This window comes from Pterocles gutturalis, unplaced genomic scaffold (genome assembly GCF_000699245.1).
Source record: "Pterocles gutturalis isolate BGI_N339 unplaced genomic scaffold, ASM69924v1 scaffold19241, whole genome shotgun sequence".
Taxonomy (NCBI): Eukaryota; Metazoa; Chordata; class Aves; order Pterocliformes; family Pteroclidae; genus Pterocles; species Pterocles gutturalis.
The window spans coordinates 5933-27448 of NW_010100864.1; the positions used below are offsets into that span (position 1 = coordinate 5933).

At 33.9% G+C, this 21516-nt stretch overlaps 1 protein-coding gene across 1 annotated transcript in view; it reads right to left on the reverse strand.

Annotated features, from left to right (window-relative positions):
- The window catches only part of LOC104467611 (cytoplasmic dynein 2 heavy chain 1-like), a gene marked incomplete at its 3' end in the record, with an annotated part of 66347 nt that overhangs the window by 3571 nt on the left and 41260 nt on the right, over window positions 1-21516 (reverse strand). Inside the window, 17 exon segments of the mRNA XM_010081445.1 lie at window positions 515-684; window positions 1698-1824; window positions 3123-3209; window positions 3904-4025; window positions 4798-4921; window positions 5086-5246; window positions 6528-6641; window positions 9077-9214; window positions 10289-10443; window positions 11749-11830; window positions 13919-14061; window positions 14885-14998; window positions 15991-16099; window positions 16891-17139; window positions 18276-18400; window positions 18524-18691; window positions 20210-20312. Coding sequence (XP_010079747.1) covers window positions 515-684; window positions 1698-1824; window positions 3123-3209; window positions 3904-4025; window positions 4798-4921; window positions 5086-5246; window positions 6528-6641; window positions 9077-9214; window positions 10289-10443; window positions 11749-11830; window positions 13919-14061; window positions 14885-14998; window positions 15991-16099; window positions 16891-17139; window positions 18276-18400; window positions 18524-18691; window positions 20210-20312 — 2291 coding nt within the window.

Here is a 21516-nt window from a genome sequence, read left to right on the forward strand (position 1 = left end):
AAGAGTGTAAGTTGGTGCTAGTATTTACAGACTGCATAATTTTAGGCAATTAAAACTCTATATACAGTGGAGACTCTAACACAGTGCAAGTCTGTAGATCTCCCTTAAATCTATTATTTTATTGCTTGAACTTATTACTATTAACTAACTGATGTTATAAAAAATATGTAATGGTGTTATCAACACACATAGATAAAAATTATTACTGAAAAAGCAGAAGCATTCAGAATGCATTGGCAAATTTACAAGTTAATGTGAATAGATTCATTCATATAAACTTTTATTTTTAAGCAAGGACTATGGAGACAAATCTTGAGAATTCATAAGCATTTATAATCTTAATAATTAAAAGAATAATCCTTAGAAATAGTCTGTCTGTATATCAAAGTATTTATTGAGTAAGAGAATGTTGTCCCTTTTCATTTGGGAACACCATGACAATTGAGACTACTCACTAGAACTCACTGACATTTCCTTCTTCCTCAATCAAGCTTAATTACTTACACACACGCACGGACACAGACACACACATACAAAATTACTTTCAAGGTCTGCTGATTTGGTCCATTCATCCAAGCTGGTTTTCCTCTGATCCTCAGGAGCAGCAGAAAGATAGGTAACAAATGCAGCTGCTAACTGAGCTCTTTTAGGCAATGTTGCCAGTTCATCCGTTATCTCTGACACCTTCAAAAAAAAAGCACAGAAAGTATAGGTGTATTGCAAACAAAAACTATGTTAATATTTCTCATCAGTCAGAATTAAATTTGCCTGCCATTGAGAATACAGTTGAGACTGTCTTCTTGCATTTCAGGTTATCTATACCTAGTTAATTCACAGCAACACACTTATGAAAGTATGGGAAAAGTTCTTTTTAGCTCTGGGCTACAGCACGGACAGATGTTCCTGAGAATTTAGCTACTAAAAATCTACGAACAGTTCACCTTGTCACTTATAAGCAACTGGGTACATAGTATTATAGTAAGAAAAAGTAAGAAGTATGTGACTCTCATCACAGTAACAGTCAGCTAGTGAGTACCACTCACAATACGTACATAGATACTAAACAGAACATGCACCTATTACACATAAAAACACGATTCACTGCAGATTTACATGATAAAATACATTTCTCATCTATCTTCAAATAATTTATCTGTACTACATCATCTCTGTTTTGAAATGTTCCAGTATTTTGGAGAAAAATACAGTATATCAGAATATTATATGACTGCCATAATTGGTTTCAAAGTACTGCTACTTTCTTAATCTAATCAAACTGGCAATAAAAAGAGCTGATACACAAACAAACAAAGCAACATTTTATTACTTCTTCCTTACTTCAAAAGGCAATGAATACTGCTTTTTCACCATCCTCAATGTGGGATGAGTTCCTGACTAATACATGCGCCAGTTTGGTCTACAGCATCCCATTAACAGATAGCCTGAACTTTCTAAAGACAGTGGTGATGTACCAGAGTAAAAAACAGAGAAATCTCTTTTAGAAGCATTTAAACTCTGGGGTTCTAGTATATCCAATCCTTTAGAAGGAAGAAAAGCTTTTTTTTCTAATGAGAAATCAAAGAAATGTACATTTAGGAGACATGAAGAATGACAATAACCCACATTTGCCAAACAGTGCAAAAATTGTATTTTCAAATTATTAGCTATAAGATGTATTAATGAAAAATTTCACTAACTTGGGTGCTCCATCTTTTGTGTTCCCTCTCAAGTTGATTTATCAGTACCTCTGCAGCTTCCACTGTTTTCTGAGCTTTACTTAGTTCTGCTTCAAGTTTTGCTGCTTCTGTTGTCCTACTCTGGAACCTGTAAAACAACTACTGTTTGTAATTGCTATAATGAACTTATGCACAGTTATTTTCAAGGCAGTATAGTTGACTGAATTTGTAATGAATTCCTCCCTTATTGTTCATGACGAACACAACTACAATTCTTTTTTATACCTTCTGCCTCTAATTGGCAGATGATTGGCTTGTTAGACTTTTAACTAATAACATTTAGATAGATGCTCAGGTGAGACTGAAAAGTACATCTGCAATATAGACTACAAGTAGAAGAAAGAATGATTTTCAGACACTAAACAGCTGACTTGATTTTAGCGATTTTGTTAAGTTTTGTTCTGCACCTAGTCAGGACAATAGCAGGCTCAATGCCATACTAAACATTTGTAACTTTTTGGTAAATTTAATCTATGAAATCTTTAAAGGAGAATATGGACCCCAGTTCAACGCGCAGTACTCTGTTTTGTAAACTACTACAAAGTAAGAACATGCGCCAAACAACAGGCAAGGTTTAGGTATTACCCTGTAATGTTTATTATCCAATGAACTTAATTAATATTTAATTAAAATAATGCATTTAATAATCCAACTTTTTAAAGTAATATATTTAACTGATATATACAGTATAGTGTAAATTAATATCAGACATCACTATAAAGCTGAGTGACAAGAAGAATTCTCCAAATTTTTTTTTGCAGACTACAAAACATGACTTTTAGTAATAGACACATATGTCAGATTGTAAAGTATCTCCTATACTAACTATATAATAGAAACATCAAACTCAAAAGACTTGGATTAAACTGAATTTTAAGAAAGTACAAAGGTTCACTGCAGCAATTTTTATGCCACTGTGAGTCATGTCCTTGATGAGATCCTAACAAAAAAGGAGCTAGCTAGCTAGCTGACAGAAAAGTAGTCCATCCTAAAAGAAATAGAATTGCCTTTATTCAAGCTGTGATCAGTAGAAGTCTTGTACAAGAATGTTTCCAAATTCCTAAGGAGACATTAAAGTCCTCTTAGATTTAAAAGGTAAGAGACATACTGCTTATCTTTGACAACTACAATGTCTACACTGAAGGCTTCCAACACAGTCAGTAGTGAAAAGCAGGTATTTTTAAGAAACACTTAATCTGATTGATAAGATGAACTGTATTCTAACATTTATCTCCACTGAGTATATAGATAGCCTAATTATCGTTATTTCCAACGTAAATATCTTCCAGAGCAGGCAGTTATATTTGGTTAGATAAATTTCATTATTCATGCCATAAAATCATCAATATCTTTATTTATATCTTGAAATAAACAAATCCAACTCACTTATCTTTCAGTTCCGATACTTTTTGACCAACAGAGTTCAGAAGATCTTCTAACTTCTGTTTTCTGCCTTCAGTTTTCTTGAGATTACTACAAAAATGTAACATTTATTTTAAGACTATGGATTCAAAGGGAAAAAAAAAAAAGAGTAAATGTAACAGGAAAGCATTTACAGAGAGGTAGTTTAGAGACTGTTCTTTCTTGTGATTTATATTAACAAAGACCTGTTTTCACATGTGAAAGTTTTGACTACTTCTCATCACATAGGTTTAAAAGTGGAAACACTTCATTCAAACGTATTCTTAAAGATCAGAACAAATTCTTTCAAAACAGAATTTTAAGACCTGGCAAAACAGTTAGTATAGATTCCTCAGGTTGTGGAAGGTCATAAAACTATGTCATATCTTTTGGATCCTAAAGAGAAACTGATTATGGTTGGTACATGACTGAAAAAAGAGGAACTCCACAACCCATAAAACAGAATAGGTTTCACTGACAGAATACATTTTAAGCATAACTGTGAAGTTCATTTTTCCCTGACACATTTCAGCTGAGAAAGGTAACTTGATTGGCCAAAAAATATCCAAGACATAGCTTCCAGGAAAAACAAAACATTGCACACTTACTTTTTCTGTCTTGGCATGAATGTTTTCTTGTCTGTGGATGAGATATGGTTTCTTATATCTTTTGTTTTTAATAAATTTCAGTTCCTCCTTGGAGGTTTTAGTTTCATCCACCAACATTGGAATTAAGAACATTTATTTTCTAACAGTGTCTAACTTACGCTTCCAAGCCAGCCTTTTCTTTTTCCAAAGGCTGAATTCGCTCTAGGACATGGGAATACTGGACATTGGCATTCACCCAAGCTGCTAATGGAGCAGCAGCAGCACTGGCTCGTTTAGCATTCTGAAAAAATCAGTAAAGGTTACAAGAAAGTCCTTGAAGTATAATGTAGATAAGACAAACACATGAATAAATAACTGCAACAGATTTATGAGTTATCAATAATATGAGTTAAATTTGCCAATTAGCCAGCTCCTCTACTGAACTGTTCTTTTAAATTGTTACTACGAGATTATATTGTAGGGCATCAAGCTGTACAAAATAAAATCAGTATCTTTACAACTATGAAGCTTCACTGAAGTGAAGAATTTTTAAATTAATGCATAATTTAACAGTGTGTTCATTCTCAAGGAACTACAAATTTCCTTTTAAAAATAAGGAACTAGTATTTCAGAATTCCTTGTTATAGCCACTGCCAAATGAATTCTCAGAGATAACATATACCTTTAATCATTAGTCCCTGTTTTTTTAACTAAGTGTACTGTTAAGACTCTTACTGCTATGAAGAGGCCAGAGGGAGTCAGTCACAATTCTTTGATCTGAGTTCTAATTTATACCCGTAACAAAAATCTCTGAGGACTTGACTTCTTAATAACTTCTCATTCCACTGCTCCTCCGTCACCAACAAAATTCTCACTGTTAGAGGTAGTATGCAACAGAGTAACCTCTGCTACACTTTTATCTCTTTATACTGACAAATTCTGTAAGCAGAATTCATCACTTTGTCTCTAATCTAAATTTATTCTACAAATTATGTTGGCAAATCAGACAATCCTGCCTTTTTTCTTTTTTCTTTTTGTCTTTTTTTATTTTATGTAATACAATCAGGAATTACCTTTGGATCAAAAGATGTCCTGTTTTTAAAAAGAAGTTCTTCAACACTCTCTCGTATTTCTTTTGGAATATTACGGGCATCAAAGGTTACTATGTCCTCCCTCACTCCTCTTTTGGCCAAGAAACTGTAAAAAGAATTAAACAACTAAGTGAAGAAGAAACAAATGTTAAAAAGGTTATTGCCCTATGAAACTAAAGAATTCTGCACACACGTTATACCTGAATATAACAGAAACTATTTAATATTGTAAATTAGTGTCTAAATTTAAAGCTTAAATAAAATTCTCACCTCTTCATGCTCACCCATGATGTATCAAAAATCCCCATGAGCCGTAAAACCCCTTCTAGTATGTCTCTGATTATGTCAGGGGGCATCCGTAGTGACCGGATTTCTGACAAAGACTCTGGCTTTATATTTCCAACTGCTAATTTTGCTTCATTAACCAGTGGCTTAAAACGTAAAAACACATTAAGAAAGAGATGGGGATACAAGAAACTGAACATTTGCCATTTCAGTTTTCCTAAAATTTCTTGTTCTTTTTTCATATTTCATTACCTAGCCAACCACCATTGATACATATTCGTGTGCACAAGTTAATAAATACATGACAATTTTTAATAAATTATAATAAAAATATTTCCATGTAAAACAGCATAGTATAATCCTGACATTCCCTAACTTCTCATTCAGCCCTGTAATGCATAAACATTACATAGATACTAGTATCAATCAGGTTTGTTTGCTCTTTCATTGCTTAGAAGTTCATTGTGATACAAATATGTTTTAATAATTATGCCAATTACTATTTATACACATGCCTGAGGATATTTTTGCAAAAATACGTAGAAGGGCAGGTCAGAGAAGTTTTCTTTTTTCAGTAGCTAAAATATCCAGACAGCCTTTGCCCTTATTAGCAAAGCAACAAAATGATAAGAAAACAAAAGAAAGTCAAAGATTATCATTAAAGTCTGTGCACACCTTGCACATCCTTCATATTTATTGAAGACCACAGAAAGGGATCTACCCTAATCCTGTAGTTCTATGTCACTTTCAGTACAAGGACATGATGCCTTGGTATCTATGATATTTAAAAGGAAAAAAAAAATTAAGTTGCTCTACTTTTTCCTTATTCTTTAAAACAATTTCAGAATGTATGAGATGAAAAATAGAGACTAAAAGCAATGACTGAACACACATACCTCTCAAGAAACCCAATGCTTTACAGCTGTAATGTCCCTTGAACAATCAGTTTGCTACAGTGCCATTAGGATATATAATTTTCAGAATTTAGTAATAACTGGAAATTATCTTTCATTAAACTATTTCCATTCAGCTAATAGTACCAATCCCTATGATATTACCAGCTTCGAAAAGGAGGAGTAATGTAGTTGGTTTACATAAGACATAAATACTTGAAAAACATTCCATAAAATCTGCAGAACCCAGCTGTAGACCGTGGCAGCATAGAAACAGCAACTGGAGGTAAGATTTGGCCTGAAAATTCTTTCTGTTGTTAAGATCTAATAGGACACAAATGTCAAAAACGACAACCTAAATCTGGCAAATTGAATACTATTTTCTAATGCTTAGAAGTTTTAATATCAAAATAATTTAGAGCAAAATTTAAGAAAAGTAGGGATACATTTTGCAGAAACATTTTGCACAGGAGGACCTGAATAAGTCAAATAAAATCAGACTGCAAAATATTTATTTTCCTCATCAGCTCTTACCTGAACCTCTTTTAGTTCATCTTCAATTTTTCTCTTTCTTTCTTCTATTTCTGCAGCCTCTTCTGCTATCCGGTGTTTTATTTTTTCCATTTCTGTTTTTTGCTCACTAGCACTCTGTAAAAAAAAAAAAAAAAAACACCTTTAGTTTTCAAATATACAGATTTTCTTCCTTTACATCCCTTAGTTCTTTTAGTCTTCATTATAATACAATTTGCATAATACAAATTACAATAAAACAGCAGAAAGTATTTGATACTGGACAGGATGACTGAAAAAATACATTAGCATTGGTCTTAAGCTTATATTTATGTAACTAAATTATATGGAATAAGTGTTTTTTGATTTTCCTGTGTCTCCTTCCCTTTCTTTACCAGAGACAAGATCTGTATCTCTATTTTTAAGGCTTATTATGACCTTTTTTAACCTTGCCTCTGATTTTCCATTTCTTATCAAGATGTAATTCCTCCACTAAAAGGACAAGAATGACAACTTCTGAACATTCTTACTATATTTGAGAGTAATATCTTCCTGCCATTGTTTTTATAGCTGTTCACGTTTCTATTTCTTTCTTGAAACCATTAAAACTCTCCTTTTCTATAACGTTCATAAAAGCAGCAGTTGTATTGGAACTATGGTCTATTAGCCTAAAAATACTAATACATAATTTAGCTGTAAATTTGCACCCATCTGTCTGTAAGGATACTAGTTTTATTTCCTACACAAATATCGTAAGCTATTTCAGTTTACATATTTTTTTCACCGGGATTGGTACTGTGTCTACCATACAGCAGACAGTAGCTACTAGTCATCTACAGGACTCCTAAGCACTTCAGTACAACAATAAATACCTAATATATAAAATTACAATAGAACGACCTTACACATCCTGAAGTTAAACAAAAAAAAAAAAAAAAAATAAACCACCAAAAAACACCAGCACCAGGGACTATTCATACCAGTTAAAAAAAAAAAACTAATTAAGGATAAATGTATAAAAGACTAAAATTCTGGGCTCAGTTCACCTAAAAGATATAAGACAAAAAAGCTCACAGTTTACATTTTTACATATTTTCCAGCATATAAAACATTATTATAACCAGCAACTGTCAAGCTGAGTTGAACTTGTAGCAGAAGGTAATAGATGTATATAAGCAGAGAAAAGCTTGAGATTAATAATAATCTTTCTGAGCTATAGACCAGTATGTCATTGAATATTACATTCAAATCCATAAAACAGTAACTACACAAAACTAGCTTAGATATTTCATACAAATGTACATGTACTGAATGATAGCTCTGAATAAGGAAACTCAGTTGCAGGTCAAAAGTCTTGCTCTGAAAGAAGACTAAAAGAGTCTGTATGTATTAGAGCCCTTTCTCTTACATAAACTAGAACATCTGAACTGACATTAAATGTCAGAGGGCACCCATACTTTATGCTAATCTAAATAATTAGAATTCTACTGTAATTTTTCTGATGTCAGTGGGCCCAATGTGTTTCATTGCTTTTGGCCTATTCTTTGATTTTGTCCTACAATGTAATACGTGCTGGCCACACAACCAGTAACTACTGAACACCAGCAGAAAGATTTAAAACAGAAGTCAGGAAAAATGGCATAATAAATTCTCTGAGGCCAGCAGTGAACACATCAAGCCAATCATCATTATTCAAATTCATGTAGAGTAGGCAGACAGAGGCTAGAAGTATTAAAAACTGCCAAGAGAAGTAGACTTATAAAAATGGTAAGTAATGCACCTTAAAATGCACCACTGTGAACCAAGTGGTTTGAAAGAGCAGGCACATAATTTACTGCATACAGAAAATCTTTGTCATTGAGCTTCTTTATTTGCTTCAGGCCGGTTAGACTACATCAGTGATAAAACAAACAGTGCAGTGACAGTAGATTCATTATGGCTTTTCCTACTTTTATGATTTCTGGAAGTATCAATGTAGAGATCTATTTTCTGCACAATTATTTTACTCAACTGAGAAAACACTATTAAAAAGAAAATTACCTCCTCAAAAAACAGAAGGTCTACCTCTGAGCTGAAGAATAAAAATGCAAGGAGTGATAAACACAGAAGTATTATTTAACCCTCTTTGAGGTTAACTTCAGAGGACCAGAACTCGTGAAATACATACTTTCTAATATTCCACAAATTTCATTCTTGGTATTTGTTACTTAATGCTACTTGTTAGTATTTTGTTAAAAGTTCCTATCTGTAATAAACATTATAAATGTATCAGTTTGGATTTATGAAGTTCTAGGAAAACTTTCAGACTAAACTACAGCAGTAATTCTACTCAGGTGCAAAAGTTCCACTCATCTCTTCCTACTCAATCAGTTTAAATGTGATTTAAATTATACAATCCTCTGTCCTGTTGCAAGATTATTCAAGCCTCAGGGCTCATGCACTCCCTTGGTCAAAATGTTGCAAAGCATCAGGCTTTGTAACCCTTGAAAAGAATACAAAGCACAAGCAGTTATGCAGAGCGAAAATAGAAAAGCATCTTTTATTTTCACTTTTGATGTGATTGTATACAACACCTGCATAGACACTGTAATTTCTTGAAGGGCAGCATCAGCCTCATCCTGCTTCATTTTGAGTAAAATGCTTTGTTCTCCAGCTTTTCTGGTCAATTCATCTACAAGGGCTTTAGCTTCATTCAGCTTTGAAACACCTGCCTATAAAAGTTTATAAGCAGCAGTTATTTAGCAATGATTTTAAATGTATTTAAATGAAGGTTGGTTACAAAGAGTATGCACAAACTAAGAGTGATGTAGACTAATATTCTTAATTTTTTAATTTCTGTTCCACATTTTCTCAATATTATTTACATTTTCTTAGTATTATTTAACCCAAATATGAGATTTTAACACTTCTAGATGTGTCCCTGTAAGTTGTATTACTACATCAAAAAGCAGCAAACAATTCTCAGAATAACAAACTTTTAATGGAACAGCAACTAGTACATTATCTTTTTCTCATTAATTCAATAGCATTTCAGTTAACTGATATTAACTCCATATTTCTCCTCTAAAAGAAAATCTACAAAAATTAAACTAATTGAAACAGACTATCTTATTTCTACATATTTGTACATTCTCTAAAGAATACAGATGTATTAGTAAAGCTACATCTGTGAGATGAACTGCATTTGGTCTAGAACTATGTAAAGTTCTGATGTGTGGAAAACAAATTTGAAATTAATTCCAAAAACACAAAATGAGAGAAAATCACAACAAAGGGAATCTTGGCCAAAGCTACACAAGAGCACCGTGAGGCTAAAGATAACAGTTGGTTGAACTAGGACACAAGACTCACAGGAAGTTGCTGTAGAGACACAAAGAAAGAGATGGAATATGGAGCTACTTCGGGGAAATTTATACGAGCAGAGGCAGGACGTGATGTAAAGATGACTGGTTGTTTACAACACAATTCCAATACATATGGGTGAAAAAATCTGAAGTGCTTTCAAATACTTTTACTCTTGCAAGAAAACATACAAACAGTCTGATACATTCTCGAGGAAAAATATTAATGAAAACAAGGAATCACTCTTCACTCTTTGAGGCATTTGAGCAGAGATGTACATTAAAATTCACACTATTCCTCCTTGAAACCACAGCGTGAGCATATGCCAACAGAGGACACCCCACACAACCGTGTTAGCAGCTACAGCCCATTAATACACAAGGCATTTCCAAATGTGACAGTATTTTGAAAAGTCATACATTAAAAAAGTTTTAAATACATACCTGCAAATGGTTCTGCCTTTTTATCAGCTCTCTTCCTTTACTGTTATTGATGGTACTGTATATATGAAGGAACGTCATATACCTACTAGGCGTTGCTCCATACATTTTACATGATTCATGGATTGACAGAAATGACTCCAGAAAATCAGAATCACCTGTACAACATAACTTGTTACACAGACAATAATATACACATTCTTATCTCACATTAAAATAACTAAGGAAGAGAAACAGAATAAGTTTTTTGAGACACGAACTAAGTACATTCAATGTATCACAAAGAATATACTTTTCTCAGAGTACTCTCAGGGAAACATGTAATTACATTTGAAATACACATTCCTCAGAGATATACTGACTTTGTTTCAAAGCTGTAAAATATTTCACTGATATTTGGAAAAGCAGGCAAAATTAACTGCAGATTACAGAGGGCTAATCATTAAAAAAAAAATCCACAGAAACTGAACTTGAAAACACTTGGACCTTTTCAGAAAGGAAGTCTAAGTGTTTTTGTCTTCAGCCTTGTCTCTGATGACATGTAGACTAAAAGGTTTTTCTGAACATTTCGGGTTCTTCAGTTTGTTGAACAGAGTTTCACAAAAATCAGCCCAAAGATACCATAAAATAAACTGTATTACCCTAAAAAACAAAAAATTGCTAAAACATATCTACATATGAATGAATGCCTTTAGTAAGTACTGAAGCATAGATTAAGTATCATCATCTAGGATAAAGATGGATGGTCACATGAACACTAGACCCTAAGTTTGGCCATCATTCTGATGGGCTGGAATGCCCTTTTTAATAGTAAAAAGCAATAAAAAACAAGAAACCCCAAGTGAACCACTTACCTTTTTATACTCTGTTGGCTCAATGACTTCTAAGTGCTACTTAAGACTAACGCTTTATAAAAACTGTCTAAAAGTAGTATTAGGCAAATAAGTTCTGGTCATTCTGGTTTGACACCCAATTTTTTAAATGGTTAAATTTGAAGTTTTATTACAAAAAACAAATTACTCTAAAAAAGGGTCATTACTTACAAGAAATTAAAGTTATTTGAGATAAAGATTTACTAAAGTAAAATGAGCAGGTCTAGGACAAGAATAATGAAAACATATAGACTGAAAAACTGTCAAAACATCACATTTTAAGGTAGTGAAGACAGAAAGAGGACACAGAACAGAACAAAATAAAACAAGGTGCAGCTTAATCAGTTTATAAAATTGAATATAGATAGTGATTGCTTGTGACAGAAGAGACTGGGTTTAATCAGGAAGGAGGTATCTTCCAGGCTAATGTTCCTTTGCACAGAATGCCTGCCATGTGAACAATACTGAAGCCTATGAATATGCTATCAAAAACATACTCAAAGTATCTATGCTATTATATATGCCGAACACAGGACTGAATAAGTGTTTAATAATAAATAATAATAACTAGGGTGTCCACCTAAATATTACCTGAACATTTTTTCTTCAGTTCCTTATGTGTTTGTCCAGTATTTTCTTGTTCATCTGAATCATGCAGAAGCATTTCAGGTATCTAAAAAAATTAAGGTGATTTTTTTGTATGAAAAGGTATCTAAAATAATGAACAAGATTTTTTTGTATGAACATTACAAACAATGAAAATCTGAATTAAAATAAAAACCAAAAAAACTTCAATCTAGTTCCTCATTTGCAGACTGAATATGATACCTTTATTCAGAACAAGGTATTTAGAGAATATTTATAGTATTAAAAAGATCAATTTTGTCTTTCTCTCTAAGAGATAACTGCCTGTTGTCTCAAGCAGAGGAGCTAGCTTTTCCTGGCTGTAAGAAAGAGCAACTAATTCTCAGAGGACTCTTTACATTTTTGACGTTTGTGTTATTGTAAAAGATATACAACTCAACAGGAAAGCAGAAAGCCTTTAGTACAACTGTTGCAGACACAACACTAGAATTAAACAATGCCTAAGTCAAAAATCTTTAAAGTGTTTTTCATGGTCTAAGAGTGGGCTTACCTTCATATCTTATCAACGTGATACAATGGCAAAAATAAACAAAGCATATTCAAAGGTTCTGGCATATGAAACGAAAAGACTCCACTTAAAAAAAAAAAAATCTGAAGTGAAAGTGAAAATACTCTGAAAAAGATTCAATTGTGAACAGAGCTGGTTCAAACATTTTTGCCAAAAGAACTGTTGGTTACAACCTGCTGTTGAAACTGAGGCACAATGGCAGGTGGAGGAGGCTCTGTAACCCAGGCAGAAACAGACACTCTGCACCAGCTGCTCCCACGGCTCTCCCAGAAGAGCAACCAACCCCATGGTCCAAGTGTGAAATCCATCATGATGAGTCAGTGGGAGAGACCAGGTCACCTTACAGACTAGGCCGAGGGTGTTACTGCATAGGAGGCTTGGGACACATTGTGGGATGCAGTGGACGAGCATTACATTGCACAAGACTTAGAACGGGTTGATGAGGCAACCGCAGAAGTTGGCTGTCAGAGGTACTAGAAGGTCCAGGCCAACTGTCAGAGAGACTGTGGAGTCTGGGAGTCAAATGAGACTCAGCTGCACATGTGCGTGTGTGTGTCTGTGCACACATACCTTTGTATGCCTGTGCAGGACACAATGGGGAGAGCCTAGATCCAAGGCCAGCTAAGGGGTAGACTGGGTGTGTAAGCCCAGTTACTGGAAGAATCCACCGTGTGTGTGTGTACGCAGGCACAGTAAGGCAGTCTGTAGCAGCAGCTGGAGTGGGGCTGCAGCCTCAGGAGTTCATATATCTAGATGCCGGCAACAGGGGATCCACGGGTAACTACTGGGCGAGCTGTGTGTCTGTGCCCACCTAGTAGGGGGATCCACATTCTGTACATGCACATATTTCCCACTAATGGACCTTTACTACGATGACTCAGAGAGGAAAACAAGACAATGCCAATGGTGCTGGTTGAGTTTGTGCTGCAGGTTTCTGTTGTTCTGTGCAGACAAACACATGTATGTATGTGCTGCTTGTGTGTGTTTGTGTGTGTGCCTGCTGGAAATACATACTCAGCTTCACCACTGGATTTGGCAATCTCTTAACATACTGAAGTAACATATATCTTTCCTAAACTTACACTGTGAACATCCTGAAATAAGCAGATTTTGATCCTAAAAGGAACATATGGACTCTGCTCCATCAAGAAAAACACTTAAAGATTCAAGAACAACATAAGGTTTGCAGTGCAATCTTAGATCTATAGCAGCTCATACACACATTAATAAACCTATTTTTAAACCAGCCGTCAAGTGTACTAATAACAGCAGATATCATCAGCATAGTTGACTTTAACATTTTGCTTGCAGCCTATTTGTATTTTGGTCTTAAATGCTGTGTGTGATCAGAGCCATAGTAGTCAGCATTTTGTTCGTCAGCCCACAGAGAGAACAAAATATAATGTTACGGTTAAAATAACAATGATAATATTACTTAACTGTTCTGCAAAATTTTCTGTCTTTGTAGGACTGCACAAATGGATTAAATAAGCACAGTGACAATTATTCCTTCACAACTTTAAATATTTTGATTTTTTTCACCAAAGATCAGTTATTTTTGGAGATACTAATTTAAAAAAGTCACAGCTTTTAATTAATGCATTTTACCTTTTTCATACTGTCTTCTGACCAGGTTTCCATCCACAAAACCTGACATTTCTTGTACAGTGCTGGATTACTTTCACAGTTTATTGTGAAATTTAAATTGGTAGAATCCATGATCAGGACAACATGCAGATTTTGTTGGATCCCTAAGAAAACGAAACATATCAAATATTTAGTAGATAACAATCTGACTACACGATGGTAGATTTATTGCAAATACAACATAATTAACTGTCCTTCAAATATTTACCACAAGGTAATTTCTGAAGAAAGATACTATTACACCACATAACACTACGGCAGGAATGTTTATAAACAGAACTTAAATAAATTAATATAATGGACTCTCATTATATATATTACAGTGTATTTTTTTTTAATTTCGAAGAGCTGACATTATTTAAAGAATACCACCCATTCTCATTCTAATCAATACAGACCAATAGAACCAATTAGAAGCAGTTCCACTTGAGTATGGCTGCCAACATCTGTATTCTTTCAGTCGTATTCTTCTATTTATATGCAAACTATTTAATCTTCTTATTGGTTCAAGGAAGAAACTCAAACAATTAAGAAACCTGTCTGTAAACTTGCTCATGACTTCTTAAAATCCAAAGTGATTTGTAGGTATAACTGACAAATAGGAGAAAGCTCTGTTATTAGATACATAAGCTAGACTAACCAGAAGACGACGGGGACAAAAGCTTTTTTCCTTCTAATTACTTTCAACAGCAGATTTCATAACAGCTTTGTAGAACACTCATGGATACAAAATTTCAGATAGAATGAATTTTAAGCTGAGGGTTCTATGTCCTCAAATATCACACTGCAATCATTATTCCTGCCTGGTTTTTAATCACTAGCTGAAAGTTTAAAATGCACGCAATACAAGGACCACATTAGAAATTTTTTCTCCATTATTATATCACTTTTGTAACCTTGTAATAAATCATAATTCTGTTCACATACGGTATGTGAAATAGTTGAAAATTGGTCCTGTAAATCCATCTTGTGAAGCTTGATCCTTCAGAGGTGATAGCAATGGTTCCAATTCTTCTATTTTATATAGCCCAGGAACTTCTCCTGTTTGAAGAATTAATTTAAAATGTCAGATCAAATACACTATAATTCTTCAAATCCATTTGAAGGATCCCCTTGAATCCTCTGTATAGAGAATTTGAACGTGGCAGTATTCACCTCCATACTTCCATGAGTACCCTCCCATGTACTTCATAATTCTTCTCACGATATCATGAAAAGATATCATACCAAATTATAGTGATTCCATTTAACTTTAAAAGCCTACTTTGTTTATATTAATGAAATATACTTCAAAATCTACTGAAAGACAGCGATCCAATACTGTATACAAAACAAATCAAATCAGACTTTGTCATACACTGGAAACCGGAAAAATGAAAGACAGTAGTTATCTAGGTGCTCAGACACAGAGGTTTAACATTGGATGATGAGAATCTGATATTGTAAGGAGGCTTTGATTTGTACCTGAGACAGGAAAATCTAGCACTCTTATCAATCAGCTCTTAAACTACTGCAGTTCCAAAAAACATTTAAGAAGTTAGACTCAGTCCTTCAGTGATCTCTCTGATTGAGGAACAAAGCTAGACAACAATATAAAGTCACTTTTGTTATTTGTTATTACTATTTTTCATCTCATTACTTTCAGAAAGGTGGGCTTTGCTGGCGTTCATTTAAGTAATGAGTCTATACCACCTAGTAAAACATTGGGACAGCTCTCAATTTTGAATTTTATTAGAAAAGGGAAGCTGTACAGGAGAATTGTTGCATTATTATAAAGAACTCATCTGAAATAAGTTACTTAACTTACAGCTTTGAGGAACTGAAAGCACCTCTACTGTTGGGTATGTTACAAGGATGGCTAGATGAATTTCAAGTCAGTTTCTCGTGTACAAGTACTCTGCCCAAAACAGTGTAGAAAGCTGTCTAATGCTTCTGATATGGACACAAAGTTAGAAAACATCATCTAATTCTGCCCCAGTGAGCTAACTCTGTGTGGTAAAGGTAGTACCATAATCTTTTTGGTCTTGTCTCACCTGAAGACAGTAAACTGTTGATCATCTCAAGGAATGTGGAATGAACAAACTGATAGTCTTCGAGCAGCAATACCACCTGCTGTGCTTCAATGCCTGCAAGCTCCATCACCTAGAAGCAGCAGGGAAGATACCTAAATCTCAGCATATGGAATATATGTACTGTTCATAAGAGAATTATAATTTTTCCTTGATCTTATATTACATACATATTTTCTCTGCAGCATCTAAACAGTTACATATTTACAAAACACTACTAGGTGATTCAGTTTTATGAAATATTAAATATAAAGAACATTTTATGTAGATGTACAGCTTGGTAACGAAAAAATAATTAAAACAGACTCTTTAATAGAGTATGTTCCAGATATGATTCAATTACAGATTTGTATTGTTCCTTTGTGTGGGCTTAGCTCTAGGATTTTTTTTAGCATTGCTGAAGATACTGGGAAACTCCTGATTCAAGGTTTAAATTTGTCTTTAAATAATACGTATACTCACAACAATCACTAAAATTTTACTTGATTCAGCTACTAACCTATTAACTGGCAGACCACAGTAGAGACAAAAACCAAAACTATTTACAAATATGAAGATAAATACATGAAATAACCTTTCCAATATTCACATAAAATTAGAATTTATGAAGTCCACAACACTCATAAAAACAGCTCTGGTATTCAAAAAAGTAGAGTTTCAGCTAATTACTATAGAGAACAGTATATACATCTTGACACTGAGAACTTATAAAAATTTACTTGTTTCATTTAGACTGTTGACATTTTACATTTTTAAAATATCTCTTTACACAACACTTTTGTGTCTTTCAAGATTCCCACATTCTTTCTTTTTTTTAAATACACACCTACAACACTACAAAATGGAAGACATTAAGTGACTTACATATTTAAGATCATGTTTGAACTGCTTCAGCTCATAGCCTCTGGAAACTTTGGGAGTAAACAGAACAGCTCCATGCATATGACTAACTAAAGAGGTAACTGTTCGACGACCTACACCACTCCGTCCTGCCAAAAGAAGTGATCCTCCAGGAAAACTTAGCACTCTGTCCACTTTAGACATATAACTGAGGACTTCTTGGAACAGTAAAATCTCTGTCTCTTTTTTGTCTCTCCCATAATGAATAATACCCTATAGAAAAAGAGAAAACAGAAATGTGTTCACTAATAATAAATAAAACCAGTAAGATATGAATGCATCCAAGTTTTAGAAGTTTAGAAAAGAAGGGCTTGAAAGCTTAAGAGACCATGCTGGTATTAATCATAAATAAATTATTTGTGTGACAGAATTTAGATCCCTCACACAACCTTTACCAGTAATGAACAGATTGCATTATCCCCAGCACGAGGATACCCTAGAAGTCTTTGATATATTGAAACAGAAATCTAACACTGAATTAATTAAAATTAAATAACGGACAAGAAAAAAGTGTGACCTATGTCTCCGGCTACAGATTAATTAATACATAACTTAGAAAAGTGTTTTAGGTAGCTAATTGTTGCATAATTGCAGATTATGGAATTTCCTTGTGAAACACACATAATATCAGATCCTAAGACTAAATTCAGGGCTTGTTATACTTCATAAAACCTCACCATTGAAGCCCAATGTAATTGTTTATTAAGAAAAAAACCCAAACTCTGATTACAGAGGCTGTTGAACCTCATTATTTCCCATATAGTTGGCCATTAAAGAGAGGGAGTAGTTTCCCATCTACAAGAGCAGCCCACCAAACACTACTAATAAAGGGCAATGATCTCAAAGCTCTCATCCTGAAAATCAGTCAGCCTAGCAGAGTTAACATGTTTGCGTTTCCTCATCAAGCTAATTTTTTGTACCTTACTGTTTAAAAGCATGCCAGATCTCCAAACAACCCATTTATATTTCTTCAAATAAAAATTACTATAGCAAATTACAAATCCAGAAAGTAAACTTTTAATAAAACACTTTAGTACTCAAACAATAGTCAAACATATAGGCACATCAATGCTTCTCAAAATGTTGTTCTTCAAACTGTTATAAAACACCAGCAAATGCAACTGATGTCCTTTCACTAAAACAACTTTGCTACGTGATACTTCCTATTGCCTGCCAGATAACATCACAAACCCTCCCTCACTTCACCAAATGCAAAAGATGATTCCTTGAACACGCAGCAGACCCCACCCTAAACCTGGTGCTCACATGTTACTTCCTGCAAAAAATGTCTAGAATATGTCATTCATGCTGTGAATGCTTGCTGTGTATATTCTTTAATCTTGCCTCACTTTTTGAATAATATCTTTCAGGTCTGTTGAGTTTAGTCTGCCAAGTGGCCTCCCATGTGTTGGTAGTGCCTGTCCTGGTATGATGAATGCCTCTTGAGAAGCTCCCCAAGTTACATAGAAGATATCTGTGAAAAGAAAATCGAAAGTTTAGGTGCTCAGCTCATATGCTATCTGACTTGATAAGACTGATTTGGTTATGCACTTAAATAAATATTTCAAGTTTATATAGTATGCCTCAAATGGTTTACCTGATATATTGTCCAGAACATCTGAGCCCCAATCACCTTGAAACACTTTCATCAAAACATTATCAAATACATGAAGTTCGTTCACGTCAACAATTTTGTCACGGAACAAACGACGTGCTTCGTAAGCAACAATTTCTAATACATAATCTGCAGTTTGTATCAATGATCCTACAAAATTTAAGGAGAGATTTAACTTTATATATTTATAATAAATTCTATATTTCTCAAATTTTCCATTTCAAAATATAAGACTGAAACTGAGTAAGTGAAATTATATACCAGCAGGAGTGCATCAGTAAGGAAGAAATAAGAGAAAAAGTAAACATTTTGAAGTGCTTTTTAGAAATACTTTTATAGATCATTACAAGATAATATGAAACATTCTATTCAAACAAGTTCTCCAGTATAGTGGCAGCATTCTAATGAAAATTAACAAGGTGTTGCACATGAAGTAAAACTTAAAAGACAAAATTCCAGGCAATGAAAACAAGAAAATCAGGGGGGCTGTTTTAAAGTGGAAAAGAAAGACTGATAACACATACTAAAATAACAATAAACACCCAAAACAGTCTGTGCTATAAAATGCCACTAGAGAATACAAAGCTTCAATATTTTTCACAAAAGAAGGTAAGATGAGTAAATGACATGTCATATTGTTTGTCACTGAAAAACTGTATGCATGTCACCTTCACACACAACAATGGAGTCCTTAAATGGGCTGAGATTACCCATCCTTTGATTGTCAGTGTAGCTCTTCTGACCTCATTCAAGCTACATTTATACCATCTGATGATCCCAGAAAATAAATGGAAAGCAAGCACAATGTTCTTATCAATTTTATACTCTTTAACCAGCCCTCTATGTAACCCTTTAATTAATGTAAGAGCCAAAATAATGAGTAAATGCTCATGATCTAGTAATAATAGCAATTTCAGAGCAAAAAACAAGATTAGAAAGAAGCCTATGCTGTCTATTTCGGAAAGCACACAAAATCAAATAGCTTTATAAATTCCACCATTTCCAAAGTTAAAGAAAATAGAACTTTCAGACTAGATCGTAATTATCACACATTCCCAAACTGTGAGAATATTTAAGGTCTTATATATATATATATATGTATTTGTAAACTTTTACATGGATGAGATAGCTTTCCAGATGTTTTCTGTATGTGTAAGGGTGGTTATATTCTTCTCTTGTTAAGTACGTCATTGATGATGTGTACAAGTAGTAGAACCACAGTCACCTCACCAGGCTTATGCAACCAGGTATAAAAAGACGAGCACGAGAGGCAAGTTTCTGGGAATGCAGAAGACAAGACATATGCCCAAAAAACCCAGCCCCCCTGTCCCAAAAAAAAAAACAGAAAAAAATGGTGGGGAGTAGGGGGTACACTTCAAGTTTCCACAGTAGAGAATGCAGTCCCAACCTACTAACTTCCCTTAATCTACAAATAGCTCCCACACATACTTTAAAACATCATCAGAGTTTTTAAAAATTCTTTACTATATGTTATGGAACAAACTATAAGGCACTTTTTCTCTCTACTGAGTTACAGACAGTTCACAGTTTAGAAAGCATACCATAAGTGAATGAGTTGCATGTGGAGTCAACACTAAGACTGACATCAATAATATTCTGGGCTATTTTAGAACTGCTTTATCAATGAAAACCAAGTAAGTGACTTACCACCTGCTAAATCGTATCTGAATAAACCAAGAACCCACTGAGTCAGAATACGTGGTGTAAACAGGTAATGACCATGATCATCAACTGTGAATTTCACTCGTACCTAAAAATGGTAAGGGGGGTAGGGAATGTTTTAAAATATAAGGCACTTGGAAACGTAGCTTTAAATTTTTCGAAAATAACAGATAAATTATTTTTCTCTTTGGTCAATATATTTAGATATTTTATTCACGCACTCTTTATTTGTTGGTTTTTTAAGTGCAGAGATGAATTGTTTAAATCTTGTTTTCTGACTACAAAATATTTTCTCATAATTAGAACATTTCTTCTCTACTGTTTTTGATGCAAACAACTCCACATGTCACACAGAACGGTTAGTGCAGTATTATTAGACAAAACACACAATTTTTTAAAACCAATACCAAATAGAAAATGCAAAGGAAACACAGAAGTGTAATAAAAAACTATCTAAATCAGTGTCATCTAGTCACGACAAAAGACTTCTTATAGAAATACTAACTCTTCCTCCAGAGACAATATTTGAATTTACAACTACACGTTTAATTCAAAGAATAACTGCCTTCATCAGTTATTGGTCCTAGTGTGATGAGATTTAAACTAAGATTTCTTAGAATACATTGATAACATCCTACAAAACTCCTGCTAACTGGTGTGTGCAAGATAAGTGACTACACTCACATTCCAGTCATAAGGATGGGTTTTATATCATGGTTCTGTCTAGATGGGGACATGCGCACATTCTTGGAAAATAAAGTAAGCACTCAGATCTCCTCAGTACCTGCCCCAGGAAGGCTATGTACATGATTAAGAAAAGTAAATACTTAAGTGTTTTGCTACATAGAAGTCCGTAAAATTTTAAGTGGGAGGATAAAATGAACTTATGTGTTTAAACACCTATGTTTAACAGCGTAAAATTTTAATAGGTAGCCCTTGATGTGTGTAAAGGACTCCACCCTCATATCTCTCTTCTCTATTCATAACAGCATCCATAACATCTGAAAAAATAACAATCTTTGAAGTACACTGTCTCCTCATCCATTAAGTAGGAAAACACTACTATCCACATTTTAAAAATCAGGAACTGAAAGCATAGATGGGTTAAGATGCTTGTCAGAATTATACAATAATTCAGTGGGAAAGCAAGAGCACTTAATGCTTACTCCGTTTGCCTCTACTACCTATGATTCTCTGCAAATAAGTAGCTTTAAAATTGATATCAACCTTATGAAAAAGATATAAAATTGGATTTTAATACCAATAAACCTTTTTATTCTCATTGATACCAA